The 14,300-nt window shown below is 59.7% G+C and overlaps 1 protein-coding gene across 1 annotated transcript in view; it reads right to left on the bottom strand.

The window, feature by feature from the left end:
• DLGAP3 (DLG associated protein 3) overlaps window positions 1-14,300 on the bottom strand; it is a 26,186-nt gene that overhangs the window by 4,892 nt on the left and 6,994 nt on the right. Inside the window, exons 2-6 of the mRNA XM_026657160.1 lie at window positions 8,065-8,270; window positions 6,110-6,224; window positions 3,737-3,971; window positions 2,244-2,584; window positions 1,543-1,628 (exon numbers count right to left, since the gene is read on the bottom strand). Of these exons, the coding sequence (XP_026512945.1) occupies window positions 1,543-1,628; window positions 2,244-2,584; window positions 3,737-3,971; window positions 6,110-6,224; window positions 8,065-8,270 (983 nt within the window). The remainder of the gene's footprint in view (window positions 1-1,542; window positions 1,629-2,243; window positions 2,585-3,736; window positions 3,972-6,109; window positions 6,225-8,064; window positions 8,271-14,300) is intronic.

The raw sequence follows: 14,300 nt of genomic DNA on the forward strand, positions 1-14,300 counted from the left end.
GGGGGGGGGAGGGTCTAAGGGCCCTAGTTCGGAGCTCACTGACTGTAAACCCCATGCATTGGGACTGCGCTGCCCCTCTGCAGTGTGACCCTACACCTCCCCACCCTGCCCAGCCGGGACACCGCTCCCCTTGCAGGAGCAGAGCGAGGGGCCATGCTGGTTCCCATTCCGGGGAAGCTGCGCTGGGAGGCTCACAAGCTGTTGAGCTCCTGGCTGTCCATGGGGACAGCCCGCTAACAGCCGCTTCCTCCTGTTCCCTCATTTCAATGCCTTCTCTCCTGCTTGCGCGCGCTAGTCTGTTTCTATGGTAACAGGCCCTGGATGGATGCTGAAGGACGGGGAGAGGAACACGCGCTCAGGCCCCTTGTTAAGCAAAGAGAAGGAACATTGTCAAGTTCCCCTCAGATGCCTCGTCCTCAGTGACTCGGCCGTGGGCGGGAAGGAGTGGGGAGGCAGGGAGGGTGAACAAGCAGGTCCAGAATAGCCCAGCCTCTGAGGCGCTGTCTCTCTGAGAGGAGGGGCTTGGGTCAGAGCTGGACAAGCCCCCGTGGGCCATGTGAAGGGCCCCTTTGGCGGCCATCTCTGGGGGTCTCAACTGGATTCCACTTGGCATCTCAGCTTCTTCAGCTGAGTCACAGCTACTTTCACATCACAGCCATGCCTCATACTCAGCCTTGCTCAGCCCCAGGTCCAGGTACTGATGGCCTCTGATGGATCAGAACCGGGGGCCTCTATGACAGGCAGATCCAAAACCCCAGAACTGAACCTCAGATCTGGATCAGAACCACGGGCAGATAAGCAGCTGCTGAACTGCAGGCACAACACATCTCATAGGGCTCAATCCCAGAGTCACTGCTCACACCTGCAGCAAGAGGGAATCCAGACAGCTGCAAATCCCTCAGTCCCAGCCCAGCATGTAGGTTAACACATGCTTTGCGGCTGGTGTTCTGGCATACCAATCAGGGCCCCAGGGTAACAAACGTGCTGATAAGAAAGTGAGCCGCTCAGGAGGGGGCTGTAACAGGGTACCAGAGCCTCTGGCCTCTTGGGTGCAGATGTGAATCCATTAGGAGTGAGCAAAAGTTGTGACGACTTGCTGACCTGTGTGACGTGAGTTTGCTGGGCCTCCATCCATTTTGCAGCGGACGAGTGCCCACAGCACAACCTCCCTGCTCATCACAATCAGCACCTTCTTTGACAGCTGACCGACCAAGCAGCTTAATGGTCCAGAGACTGACCTACCTACCTACCCATCCCTAGAATGACATCAGGTCAGGGATGAGGCATATTGCTCAGGGAAGCTTGCCCGGCTGCTGCCTGCATTGCCCATTGATTTATGAGCTAGCGAGGAAACACAGCTGTACTTAGCAGTCAGCACAAGAAACTGCCGAGCTCTTGGGACGCTCCGGAGAAGAGGCGCACGTTAGCAATGTTTAGTTTGGGGGAGGCATTGTGTGAAAACAATCCAGCCGGCACGGCGGCTGCGCTAAGCCCTGCTCCTGGAGGGATGGAGCGATAAAAGCTGCATTTAACCAGCCGTACCTTTTGTCTTCCTCCACTTGCACCCCGATGGAGTGGAATTCCCTCTGGCTCCTGCTTTCTGTGTCAGAATCAGATATAGTCTCAACCTGCGGTGGTGATCAGAGGGAGAGCATGTCGGGGAAGAATCGCTGCACAGCCTCGGGCGCAATAGACTCATGCTTTTTAATTTCCGTCAGCGGATGCAGTGGCGCAGCAGTGGGAAAGCCAGAGAAACAAAAGCGCTGACGAAAGCAATGGCCAGGCAGCTCCAGGAGCTCCCAGCACGGAGATGAAGGGCCACGGAGACTGGAGTCTCCTCTCGCCCTGTTGGTCAAAGATGAGGTACGGCGGGGGGCCGTGGCAGGAAGGCACCTTGTGCTGCCACTGCCTGTTGGCCAGACCATTTCATGCAGACAGGATGCCGCTTGCAGCAGGTCTTGGCAACGGCTGCAAAGCCAGGTCGTGGTGGTGAGACCTTGGTCTGGAGCAGCCCAAGATTCACTGAGGGTAAGAGACGGGATGGCTGAATGGAAGGCAAGCCACCATGCATTGGGACCCTGCACAGAGCCCCACTTGCCAAGCCTGGAAGTGCCAGTGCTGGGGTCCCCAGGAAGCCCTGAGTCATAGGGCTACCGTTCAGCATTGGCAGCTGGATCCAGATGGGCTTAGGCCCAGGTTCAAGAGTGGGAGGCTCCGGGGAGCCAGGGGCGAGCGACACTTACCTGAACTCCGATGGACGGGCGCCATTTCCTCTGCCGTGCCAAGCTCCTCAGCTCTTCCCGGCCCGGGATGGCCTTGATGATGAGTGTGGACGGCTTGGGAGAGCCCCGGGGCTGGACGGGAGGCAGATCCAAGGAGATGGCGGTCACCTTGGAGTTCTCCAAGCTCTCCGTGGAGTTGCAGCGAGCCGCGGCGTCTTTGGACCACGAGGGGCTCCGGGCGACCTCGCTGGGGAGGTAGCTCTCGTGGGTGGATTCAGTGCTGCTCTGTGCCGTGACTGAGATCAAGGGCTTGGCTTTGATTCCTGGAGGGAGGGGAGGCGGCGCTTTTCTGTAACTGAAGGCTGTTGTGGGAGAGGCACACGATAAAAAGTCACATGAGAAAGAGACACGTTCTCATTTCCGGACGCGAACACCGGCCAATCCCGCCTCTTCCTCCGGCTTCCCCATGGTGTGCCCGGCCTAGCAGTCAGATCCTCAGCTACTGAAGTCAGGCCCGTTTACACCAGCCGAGGAATTGGCCCTACGTTGCCGCACCACCAAAGGTTGCACACCCCACACGCCCTGCCAGTTAACCGTGAGCTTGTGGCGAGGGGCATAAAAGTTTCGTTTGCTTTTGGACTGGCTGCTTGGCCAATTCGTCCACTAAACCCAAAGGGACCAGACGACCCTCCAATGAGAGGGAAGATCAGTGCGCTCTTGTGCTGCACACGTCATGAGGCAGGCAGGCAGACGGAAAAAGGGAGAGAGAAACGAGAGAAGGAGAAAAACAGAAAGACAGGAAGAGAGGAGGGGAAACCCAAAATAAATGCAGAGAGGAAGGTGGAGACCAGGCAGGAGGATTGACGGACAGACAGACAGATAGGGGTGTTGGCTGGCTGGAGCGACATGTGCCAGCCACATGAGATGCCACCTCAGTGAAGCTGATGTTTCCAGCCGGCCAGAGAGCTGCCTGGGGGCTGGCAGTACCCGCAGCCTCACGGCGGGTGAGCCCACGGGCAGCTTAGCCCGGCCCTTGGAGGGCATCCCAGAAAGCCGTTCAAGATGGCGGCAAAGTGCGGCAGTGGGAAGCTGGAGTGGTGAGCCCACTGCGTGCCATCTATGGGAAGGGGGAGGTAGGTGGGCAGGTCCCTCTATGGGGAGGGGTTGGCAGGGGGGTGCCTATGTGGGAATGGGAGGGGTTTGGTGTGAGGGGTCCCCCTGTGGGAAGGAGTTGAAGGGGGTCCCTCATGGGAAGGAGGAGGGGCTGGTGTGGGGGCCCTCTGTGGGAAGGAGGAGGGGCTGGTGTGGGGGCCCTCTGTGGGAAAAGGGAGGGGCTGGCAGGAGGTCCCTCTGTGGGAAGGGGGAGAAGGTGGTCCGGGGGGGTCCCTCTGTGGGAAGGGGCTGGGGTGGGTGTGAGGTCCCTCTGGGTCCCAGCAGGATTGCCCAACCCACCCGTCCCTGTAAGAGTGAAGGGCCCCTGGGAGCAGCGCCGTGGGGCAGGGGCAGGGACTCACAGGTGCTGGGCTTCAGAATGCTGTTGGTGATGGCTGGCCTGGGCGGGACGGACATGGAGAAGAGCGAGAGGCAGTCGTCGTCCTGGGAGCAGCCCGCCTGGATGGCCCGCAGGTAGCTGTGGCTCCGCATGCGGAAGCAGCCAGGCAGGTCCAGGGCCTCCACGGCCTGGGACTCCACCTCGCCAAAGACGGACTCGCAGACCGCCTCAAACTGGTGGTTCAGCTCCTCGTTGATCTGAGGGGAGAGTGGGGCAGATGAGGGGCCTGGGCAGCTCTGACGGGGTCCAGCGCCCCCGCCATCCTCCATGGAGATACCAGAGGGACTACAGGGAACGACTCGCTCTGGCCCCCGCCCAGCGCCATCCTCCATGGAGATACCAGAGGGGCTACAGGGAACGACTCGCTCTGGCCCCCGCTGGCGGCTCCAGGGCTAGAGGTGATACTGATATGGCCGGCACAGTGAGGGCCCTGCATCCACCCCTCCCTAGTCACCCAGACCCTTTGACTCCAGCCAGCGGGGGACCCTGGGGCTTCACCAGGCAGAGCAATGCAGAGCCAGCCGCCCTCACCCTGCCCCCTACGGAGCTCCCTCTGGAGGGGCAAGATGGGCACTCGATCTCCACACCCCCAGCAATCCCTGGCCTCTGCTGAGCTTGCCAGTCAGCGTGGCACACGCTGGCTTCGCTGAGGCGGACGCCTGTCCACTGGGAAGTCGACCGAGACCCACCAAACTCATTGCACACAGGCTGCCAAGATGCCAATTGTTCCCGTCCCCCTGGCTGGATTTGACCCAGCGACCTAGAGAGGAAAGTCTGCCAGTCCCATTGCCAAGCTCCGGCCCACTGCCAGGGCCTCTGCCCTCTGCTGCAGCTCTTGAGCCCTGGTACCAGGCAGCTACCTCCTCTGGGGCATGAGAATCTGCCATGAGGGAAAGGTCCGACTGATCGTGCCGGGCTTTATTTCAGTGCAGGTGCTGCCTGGAGCCCAGCTGTGACCCACTGAGGGGGGGTGACTCCCAGTCAAGGTTTCCATCCATTGCAGCATGTCCCTGGAGCACCTAGAAGGTCTCTCTACCTCTGCTCTTGACAGAGAGCAGGCAGACATCATTGTCCACATCCTGGTGCCGGGCCCAGGAGTTAGCACAGTGACTGCAGGGGGCCCTGGTGTTTGCTGGGGAAACGCGGCACTGGGACAGTCACCCAAAATTCAAACCCATTTCTGAGGGGAGGCGAAGTCTGTCCAGGCAGCACTGTGAGAAGCAGCACTGGGATTATGGGAGAGACAAGCTCTTCCCTAGATGTTACCAGCCAGGCCTGGCACAACCAAGAGGTTCAGAGTTCAGAGTAGCGTCCAGACTTTTGGGGAAGCTGATCCAAACCAACTCTGAATTATCACAGCACTACACTAAGGTTCCTCGTTGGTGCTGGACGGCTCGGGGAGCCCTGCACTACGAGGTCGCTGGTTTGAATCCAGCTCAAGTCACTAGTGTCCTCCAAAGTCATTAGCACCTAGTGCTCGTTTGATGCCCTCTATGAGATGTATCAGTGGGAGAGAAAACCTCAGCTGGCGAAAAATGTGGAGCTCAGCTTGGCAGAGAGGCCAGCAAGTGAAAGGGCCCCGGACGCTGAAATCCCCTCACCAATTCTGGAGGGACTCAAGAATGTAGCACTTTGGAAGGGCCGCCTAGGGCTGCCCCCATCCTACAGACGCATCAGTTGGGTACCATTCCCTGGGGCTAACATGCACGCAGAAGGAGGGGCAGATAAACAGCCTATGCTGGGAGCAGAGAGGAGGGGCCAAGAACGAGAGCCGCCTCTTGCGGCTAGTCAAGCCCCGGGGAAGACATGAGAGCGCTCTGCATGGCCACCAATGGGAGGGTCACGGCCGGCCCAGGCAGGGCTGCGGAGGAAAGGCCGGTAGCGTGCAGACAGCACTCTGCGTTACCGTATGAGCAGAGAAAGGACAGCGCTGGCCAGACGGGTAGCAGAAGCAGAGCCATTGCGAGGAAGGGGCAGAGCCTCGCTGATGCATGCAGGGAAGCCTGCCGCCTCCCCAAGAATCAGCATCGCCATGCTGCAGATTAGCACATGCAACGCAGGGGTGGGTGGGACGTGAGGGGTCAGGTGTCCATGTGCCACAGAAGGGTCAGTGGAGAGCAGCCAGGCCCGTCCCGCGTCTCAGACGCTGCTGCCACTTGGGAACCTCGAGTCCGATGCCCAGCTCCAGTGGGCTCCACTCAGCACCTAGCGTGCAGAGCTCTCCTCAACTCCAGCCACTCCTTCAGCAGCCCGAGCGTATGAGCTCCAGCGACTGTGGGCACAGGGCAGTCAGGGCACGAGAGCCAGGCGCCGCCACGGGCACTGCCCACCTTACCTGGCCGGTGGTGAAGGAGCGTCCGTAGGCCTGTCCCCGAGGGTGCAGTCTGGGCGGGGTGCAGCAGCTGGGACAGTTACAGATATATGAATCAGAATAGTGCCTACTTGCAAACCTAATGAGAGACAGTGGGGGAAAAAGGATTCGGACCAGAAGCAACACGTTCAAGCAGAGCATTTGGAAACAGCCCAGTGACTGGGTTCCTGTCTGCAGCTGCTGCTGCTGCCCCCTGAACCTGGCAGATCATCGTCCCCGCCCGCCATCCCAACGCGAGCTCACCACCACCTCTACAGTCCCCCCAGACAGCCCCGGAGCAAGGAGGGGATTCCCAGAGCCCTCGCTGGGTTAGGCTGGGCTCTCAGATCATCACGCACCTCCACAGCAGAGGGAGGTGCCGATAAGCAGGGCAGGCAGCAGACCCATGGTGGCAGTGCGGGGCTGGCAAAGGGGCAAGGCCACTGAGAGAAACAGAGCAGGTTAACCAGCAGGTGTGTCCTTACCTGGGCCACCAACACCTGAGAGCACTACAGCCATGTCGACACAGGGACTGATGTGACCCCCTAACACAGCACAATGTACACCAGCCCAGTGCAATCTGCAACCGTGCAAACTCCTACTGCAGGCCTGATTTACACCACTCTAGTGCAATGTGCAATGGTGCAAACCTCGAGTTTAAACACAATTTGCCCCAGTCCAGCATAATTGACACTAGTACAAACTCTTAATACAAACACTGTTTTCACCAGTGCACTACAATTTACGCCAGTGCAAACCCCTAGTCTAAAAACCGCAGCATGATTTGCACTATTGCAGTTTACCCCAGTACCCTCCTCTTTTCCCTGCCCCACTCCTGCTACAGAGATAAACTGCACCCATGTGAAATCCCCCTGTGCTGGTGCAAACTGTGTTTGCATCCCTCTTAGCCAGGGGTTTGCAGCAGTGGCTAAAATCCCAGCATAGACAAGACCCAACCCTTAGAGAGACAAACAGTTCAAACTTTTTCTGAACCCCAATACAGTTTATTTTAACTTTGGGTTTTCACTCACTGTCCTGGTTTCACAGATCTGCATGCACAAAAATGCCCAGACACTTGTGCACCTAAGGCTCGATCCTGCAATCAGATCCCCTCATGTGCACCCTGCACCCACACAGAGCCTTCCTGAACTAGGTCTGGGCCCACTGATCCAAGCACAGGATCAGGCCCTTAGATGCAAATACAGCTGCAATAATTGCACATGCAAATGTCCACGTAAGCTGGATATCATTGAGCAGAGCCACGCAATCAAACCCACGGGCGTTTTGAACAAGCGTTTCTGAAACTCTGGGTCCTTGAAAGTAGACCGAACACTTGCATTTCTTGTTTATGGCAGCCCTGCGAAACTGACCATTTCCTAGTGCAAAATCTATGTACTAGCATTCATGGAGGACAAAGAAAACTGAAAGATTTTAATTGCCTCGAAATTCTCCCCCACGCCCCAGCTCTCCCAGACTGAAAGATCTACGGGGCAGGGACTTCCTCCTTTGATGTGTATGTGCAGCACCTAGCACAATGGGGTGCAATCTTGTAAGGCTGGTCAGTTTCATACTCAAGTGTCCCTGCACTAACCTGAGCCTAGGATGTTTAAGTTGCAAATCTGCAGGGGGGTGGGATGCGTGGGAAGGTTGCTGAAATCCCTGGATTTATGGAGTTTCACTTTTAAAAAAATAAACTGTGTATTTTCACCTGAATTCCCTGCCAGAGAACCCTTGGAATCCACCTCTCACTAAAGCCTAAGTAAAGCAACCCCCAAGTCCCTGCACCCACCGCCCCAACATCCTCCCCAGACCACTCCTCTCCCACCCTAAACCCACATCCTCCAAAATCCTCTCCCCAAACCCCACCTCCCTGCCCCTCTCCAAGCCTGCATCCCCAGAGGCGGTTCAGAGCCGGCCTGGCCCCTCAGGCCCTCTCTTACTTGGTCCTGGCCTGGTCTACGCTGGAGGAGCGGCGGTAGCCATCTCGCCGGGACAAGCCCTTGGGAGACACCTTGGCGCTGGCCTCTGAGTCGCCGCTGTCGTCGTCCCCCATGGCCTTGATGTAGCTGCCGCTCCGCATCCGCCGGCAGGGGATCTCGCCGTCCTTCCCCACCGCTGGGTAGCTGCTCCACTCGTCCTGCGGCACCTGCAGCGAGGAGAGCCCCATGGAGAGGGGTCGGGTCAGGGAGCCCGGGGCAGTGGAGCGCGCTTGGGGACAGAGACGACGCGGAACGGTTGATAGTTGCGGGTGGGGGGCACAATGTAAAGGTTCTGGTGGTGTGCAGCAGGGGTTCCTGGTAGAAATCTGGGGGGGCTGTGACCCCAGGTGACCCCCCCCCCCCACGCGTCACCTCTGCATGGCGGTGGAGCAGACTTAGCCATCCAGCCCATGGCTGCACAGTCCAGGGCAGGACACCGGGGAGACGCTACGCTAGGACAGAGAAGCTCGAGAGCCCGAAGGAACCGCAGGGTCTGTCTGTGTCCAGCGGTTTGACAAGAATCCTCTTTATAGCCATTATGGACAGGGCCTCTCTCCCCTGCTGGCTGCAGGACCCACTCCCCATTAGCCACTGGGAGCACCACACCAGGCAGGCGCAAACCATACTGTCCACAAGAGGAACAGCCCTTCCCCCATCCCTCCCCACAGCCTGCAGCTCAGACCCGAGCCCCAAAGTCCAGGGCACCGGATCTGACCTCCAAAGTCCAGGGCTCCGGGCCTCGCAGGGTTTGATTCAGCCCGTCTCTGCCCCAAAGCATGTCAGCAGAGTTTGGTTCACTCCCCTCCCCGCTTCCTCTGCTTCCCAGCGAGGCCGCACTCCAACAGGGAGGAGATTGTGTGAAATGGGCCATTCTCCTGCTGATGCCGGCTCTGCTAGAACCAGAAACTTCCTGTTCTGACGGCTGCTCCAGCCTGGCTTGGGCTCTGCTCAGGGGTTCCTGGAGCTGACAGAAGCATCGGATCTTCTGGGGGGCCCCTGTGAGCCTTCTGCGGCTCAGCTCCCACCACCCTGCCTTCCTCTTTGCAAAGGGGAAGTGGATTCGGGGGGCCCGTGTCTCCCAGGGTGGGGTTCCTTTTGCTGAGCTGCCAGGCACAGCTCATAACGGCTGGAGCTGGCTTCCCAGCACTGCACAGCTGGGGGGTCAGAACCTGCCCCCAACTCCCAAACAAAGGCCAGCTGGCCTGGGCAAGCTCAGTGCCCTCAAAGAGAGAGCCTCGTTTCTCTCCTTACCCCTGACAGCCTCCGCGCTCAGTGCCCCACAGCCCCCTGGCGTGGCCCACCCCAGTCTGTTCACTGCCCCCCACACCAGCCAACCCCCCCCCTCGACCCTCGTCCCTTTGCACGGGCTCTCTGGGCACAGGCGTCTCAGCTGAGGAACTCCCACCTCACAGCACCCCCAGCAGGCGAGGCTGGGCCAAATCCCACCCATGGCCGGCGCAGCCATGGCCAGGCCCTCTGCCAAGGCACCGTCCCAATGGCGCCAGCCCCCGGGGTCCTGACCAGGTTCCGGTGATGGGACAGCATGCCCTGGGCTATGAGCACAAGAGCAAAGCAGCTGGAAGGGGACCAGAGACCCAGACAGACAAAGGCGCCTTTCCGGCCACTCAGAGGGAACACGGGAATGAGAGTGGGTCCATTTCCCACGTCTCTCGCTCCCCTGCCACGTCCCCACTCGGGTAGCCTGGGCTGGGAAGGCGAGCGGATGGGGAAGGGGCCAGGAGAACCTGGCCATCCCCTCCCCCACCCGGGAAAGAGGGAGAAGGGCTAATTAGTTTTTAATTGGTAAAGGGTGACCTATCATGGAACCCAGGCAGAGGGGCCGGCCGGCAGCGCTAATGCAGGCATTAAAGGGTTAAACACCCATGGCCGCCACTTGGGAAGGGAGCTGGCAAAAGCCTATGGGGGGGAGGGGGAGAGGGGTGTTTGCACCCTCCCAGCCAGGCAGAGTGGGAGCCCGGCCCCATCTCGTATTGCACACAGGCCGAGGAGCTGGAAGCGGGGCTGGCAGGTGGTTTGACCCAAAATCCAGGGGGGACGATGGGAGACGGGTGAGGCTGGGAGAGGTGCAAACCTCCAGACTGGGCTGGCCTGGAGCCTGGTGCCGTAGTGACCAGAGCCCGACAACTGGGGGTGGGGGGACTTTGGATAAATGGGGCTCGGTTTGGCCCATCTCTGCTTAGTTAATTCTTCTGTGGGTGGGTGAGACTGTGCATAGGCAAGTGTGGATGAGTGTGAGTGTACCCAAGTGTGTGTGTATCTGTGTGTGTACATGGGTGTATCTGAGTGTGTGTATGTGTGTGTACCTGAGCGCGAGTGTGTGTGTGTGTGTATCTGCACGTGTGTGTATGTGTGTGTTTGCCTGAGCACGAGTGTGTGTGTACCTGAGTGTGTGTGTACACGTGCTGAGTGTGGAGCAGTGAGGAAGCCTGGCGCTGTTTGGGATGTCCGACTGCACAGGAGCCGTTTCATTGTGGGGCTGTTTCCGGCGCTGGAGATTTCTTTGTGTTGGGACGGTCTGGGTTCTGGGGATACATGGGAATATGGACATTTCGGGGGGAGGGGTGTCAGTGCATCCACAGAGACCTTCTGGGAGGAGACGAGCAGAGGACGGCTCTGGGGCTGTCCTGGGGCGACTGGCCCTGTTGTTGGCTTTGTTTGTTTCCAAGAAGCATAATTCTGCCTCATGCTGCTGGGGCTTCTTAGCCGAAACCTCGGAGCCTCCAGTGCTCCTGGGGAGGGGGCTTCTTCTGCAGGGCAGAGCAGTTCAGGAGAGGGCTGCTCCGGTCAGGTGCCCAGACAGCGTTCTGGGAGCAGACAGCACAAGGGGTGCATCCGCCAGCTGAGACAGGCAGCAATCAGTAGCTCAAGGCTGGGCCAGGGAAGAGCTGATGAGCCAATGTTGGAGAATCCCTTCATTCCTCTCGTTCCAGCCAACGAGTGAGCTGCGGTGATTTGGGCCCGGCGTCGGGCAGATGGGCCGGAGATAGGGAGTGACAGCTGAGCTAACCAGCCTGGAATCCAGCCAGCAGCCCTGCGTAGGCTCCAGCGCTGGCCATTCGACTCCCCGTTCCTGGGGGCCGCAGCAGAGCGAGGGGAATCCCCGGCCGGAGCCTTCTCACCTGGAGCGGCTCAGCCCAATGAGATCGAACCTGAGGCAGGGCCAAGGAGGCTCATGGGAATTTCGTTTTCCCACAAACCTCTCTGCTATCTCCCCTGCCTGAAACCCAGCTAGCCACCACCACGGGAAGAGGGGGCAGCTCCAGCTGCCAGAAGCCATCGATACTGGTTGTGACAGAGCCATGCCCCAACGAGAAGGTGGAAACTTTCGTGCCCTGACCACCCCAGTCACATATGTGCCCGCGGGCAAAACACACCGTCAACGAACCCGAGCTGAGCACAACCTCTGGGGTTGCTTGGCACCTCTCATCCCCAAGGCTGCCAGGCGCTGCCAAACAGCAAACAACCTCCTGCTCTGCCCAGATGTCTAAGTGGCAGGGGAGCCACTGGGGCTGGGGCCTAGAAGAGTGAGACCCACTGCCCCATTGCATCTTGGGACAGCAGTTCTGCTCCCTCCTACGCAAACCTGGAGTGACCCCACTGAAGCCCAGTGGCGACGCCCCAGATTTACAGCAGCACGAGCGCCGAATGTGGCCCTTCCTGGCCCCACAGATCAGCCAGGGCGTCCGTTTCCCACACCGCAGCATGGAGTGATGCGCAAAGACTGACTCACGGGTGTAAATCCAGAGTAGCTCTGCTAAAGCCAGTGGCGTTGCTGTGGATTTACGCCAGCGTAACTGGGGGCAAGATTTGGCCCAAAGTATCTCCTGTCCCTTGGAATGACACCAGGGTGGGGCAACCCTGCTGGGATCCCCCAGAGCGCTGGGCTGGCTCCTGCCAGGCCTCTCTCAGACCCAGGGCGGCAGAAAGGGACCAGCATGCGGACAGGATCTGGCCCCAGAGATCTCACACGCATGTGCCAACACACACAGGCCCACTCCCCCCCCACCCACCCCGTTCGCAGCGCGGGCCAGGCACCTCTACCATGGAGAGGCTGGAGCTGGGCCAACGGCAGGAGGGGAAGGCCCGGAGCTGATGGGCTCGTTAGGCAGGCAGATCATTTACATTTTTCCAATCTGTGCTAAGTGGTGCGAAACAAACAGCAGCATTGCTCAGCGAAGAGCCGGGAAGCCTGGCCCCACGAGGGGCGTGGACACACACGCCCGCAGGCCTGATTTTTCAATCATGCTCCTCAGACAGCAGCTCAGGTGAAGACTCCTGGATCTGGCCCAAGAGCCAGAGGGCAGAGTCTCGGTTTCCCCTTCAGGCTGGAAGGCCTCAGCCGGGGGCGGCTTCTGCGCTGCCTCTGGGACAGCAACGCTGGCTGTCCAAGAGGCACGTGTGTGCAGGGGAGGGGGCTGGCGGAGGGGGTGCGGTGGCAGGGTTGGAGCTGGGGCACGCAGTCCCTGGGGGTTGCCCTTCGGGAGCCAGGGAGCTCTGCGAGGGCCTGTGAGGTGCACGCTACAGAGCAGGCCGGGGAGGACTCCTGGTGGGCTAGCCCAGGGCCTGGACGGAGCTGTAAGCGCTGGATAGGTCATGTCACCAACTGCAGGCCCTGGCAAGATGGGGTGCACAGGTGAGGCAGGTGCTTTGGGGTTCGGAGAGCCCCTGCCCTGTTAAGCTGCACTCCTGCAGCACGCCGCTGGGGCCGGGGAGCAGAGCTAGCTCACTCCCCATGTGCTCTCTGCACACGGGATGGGATGGGAGCCACAGCCTCAGAGCAGCCTGGAAGCCTGACAGCGAGCGATTGATAGAGCCAGGGAGAGCATGGGCCAGCACGAGGCAGGTTTCCCTTCAGCTCTGCCGCTGCATCTCAATCCTGACCCACAGCCCCAGGCTTCCACACAGCTCTGTTGATGCCCCTCAGTCCTTACCCGCCACCTCCTCTCTAGCCCGGTCCTCAGCACAGCTGGACAATGGACAATGTGGGGCCCTGGCGCTGGAGTGGCAGGACACGCGGCAGGCCAGTATTGAGGGGCAGGCTGGCACGGCTGCCTGCAGGAAGCCAACACTCAATCCCTGCCCATGGCATGCCAGGTTACTAGCCGGTTCCATCTGCCACCCGCCCAACCCACCCAGAAACATCAGCACGGTGAGGAAGAAAACAGGCTGAGCCCACATGGAGCGGAAGGGAGGGGGTCTGCCTGCCCTGCCAGCTCCCCATGGATCCCAACATGGGAAAACCACCCAGCGAAATCCAGCCCATTCCACGGAGAACCCCGACTGGCAAATCCCCTCCATGCCCAGCCACTCCGAGACCCTGGGGATAGGGTGGCCAGACAGCAAATATGAAAAATCAGGTCAGAAGTTGGGGGGTAATAGAAGCCTAATAAGAAAAAGATCCCAAAATCGGGACTATCCCTATAAAATTGGGACATCTGGTCACCCTACCTGGGGAGGAAGCTGTTACCAGTGTAAATGCTCCCACAGGCCGGCTGCCTCCTTCATGGCCCTGCAGCTACAGCAGTGGGGTTTCAGTGGTGGAGACTATCTCCACTCCGCTCTGCGCTCTCCCTGCTATTTCTCCGCTGCCAGGCAGCCTGGGGTCCACCTAGTCACCCACAGAACAGGGTCACTGGAGTGAGGCCACAACCTCCCTTTGCCCAGCTGCCCTCAGACGGGAACAACGTTTAGTTACTGAGAGGATGGTTTTCAGTGGCCCTGATTATTACTGGCATTACCGTAGAGCAGCAGTTCTCAAACTAGGGGGCGGGCCGCCCCAGGGAGGCGGGGGAATGTGTCAAGGGAGGCCCAAGCGTGTGCTTTTTCTGAAGAGCTCTGGCTTTCAGCCCCGGGTGGCTGGGCTCACGCTGAAGGGCCGTGCACACCTGGGAAGCGGGGATTAAGGGGACAGCTGGAGCCCCACTGCGCCGGGGCTCACAGCCAGAGCCCCGCCCCCCAGGCTCAGGCTCTCCTTCCCCCTCCCTCAACCCCTCACCTGGATGGGGCGGGGCTCCGGCTGTCAGCCCCAGGGTGGCAGCAGTAGCACAGAAGGACGGCAATGGGGTGCTGTCTGCTGTGAAAAGTGATATTGACAAATATCCCTTTTAACATTGCGTCCCTTACTTCTGTGCAGCCGCCGCCGCCCTCCCCTCTGCCCTCAGAGCCGGGCGCCCCGG

This window comes from Terrapene carolina, unplaced genomic scaffold (assembly GCF_002925995.2).
Source record: "Terrapene carolina triunguis isolate 2854851 unplaced genomic scaffold, T_m_triunguis-2.0 Scaffold236, whole genome shotgun sequence".
NCBI classification, from domain to species: Eukaryota; Metazoa; Chordata; order Testudines; family Emydidae; genus Terrapene; species Terrapene triunguis.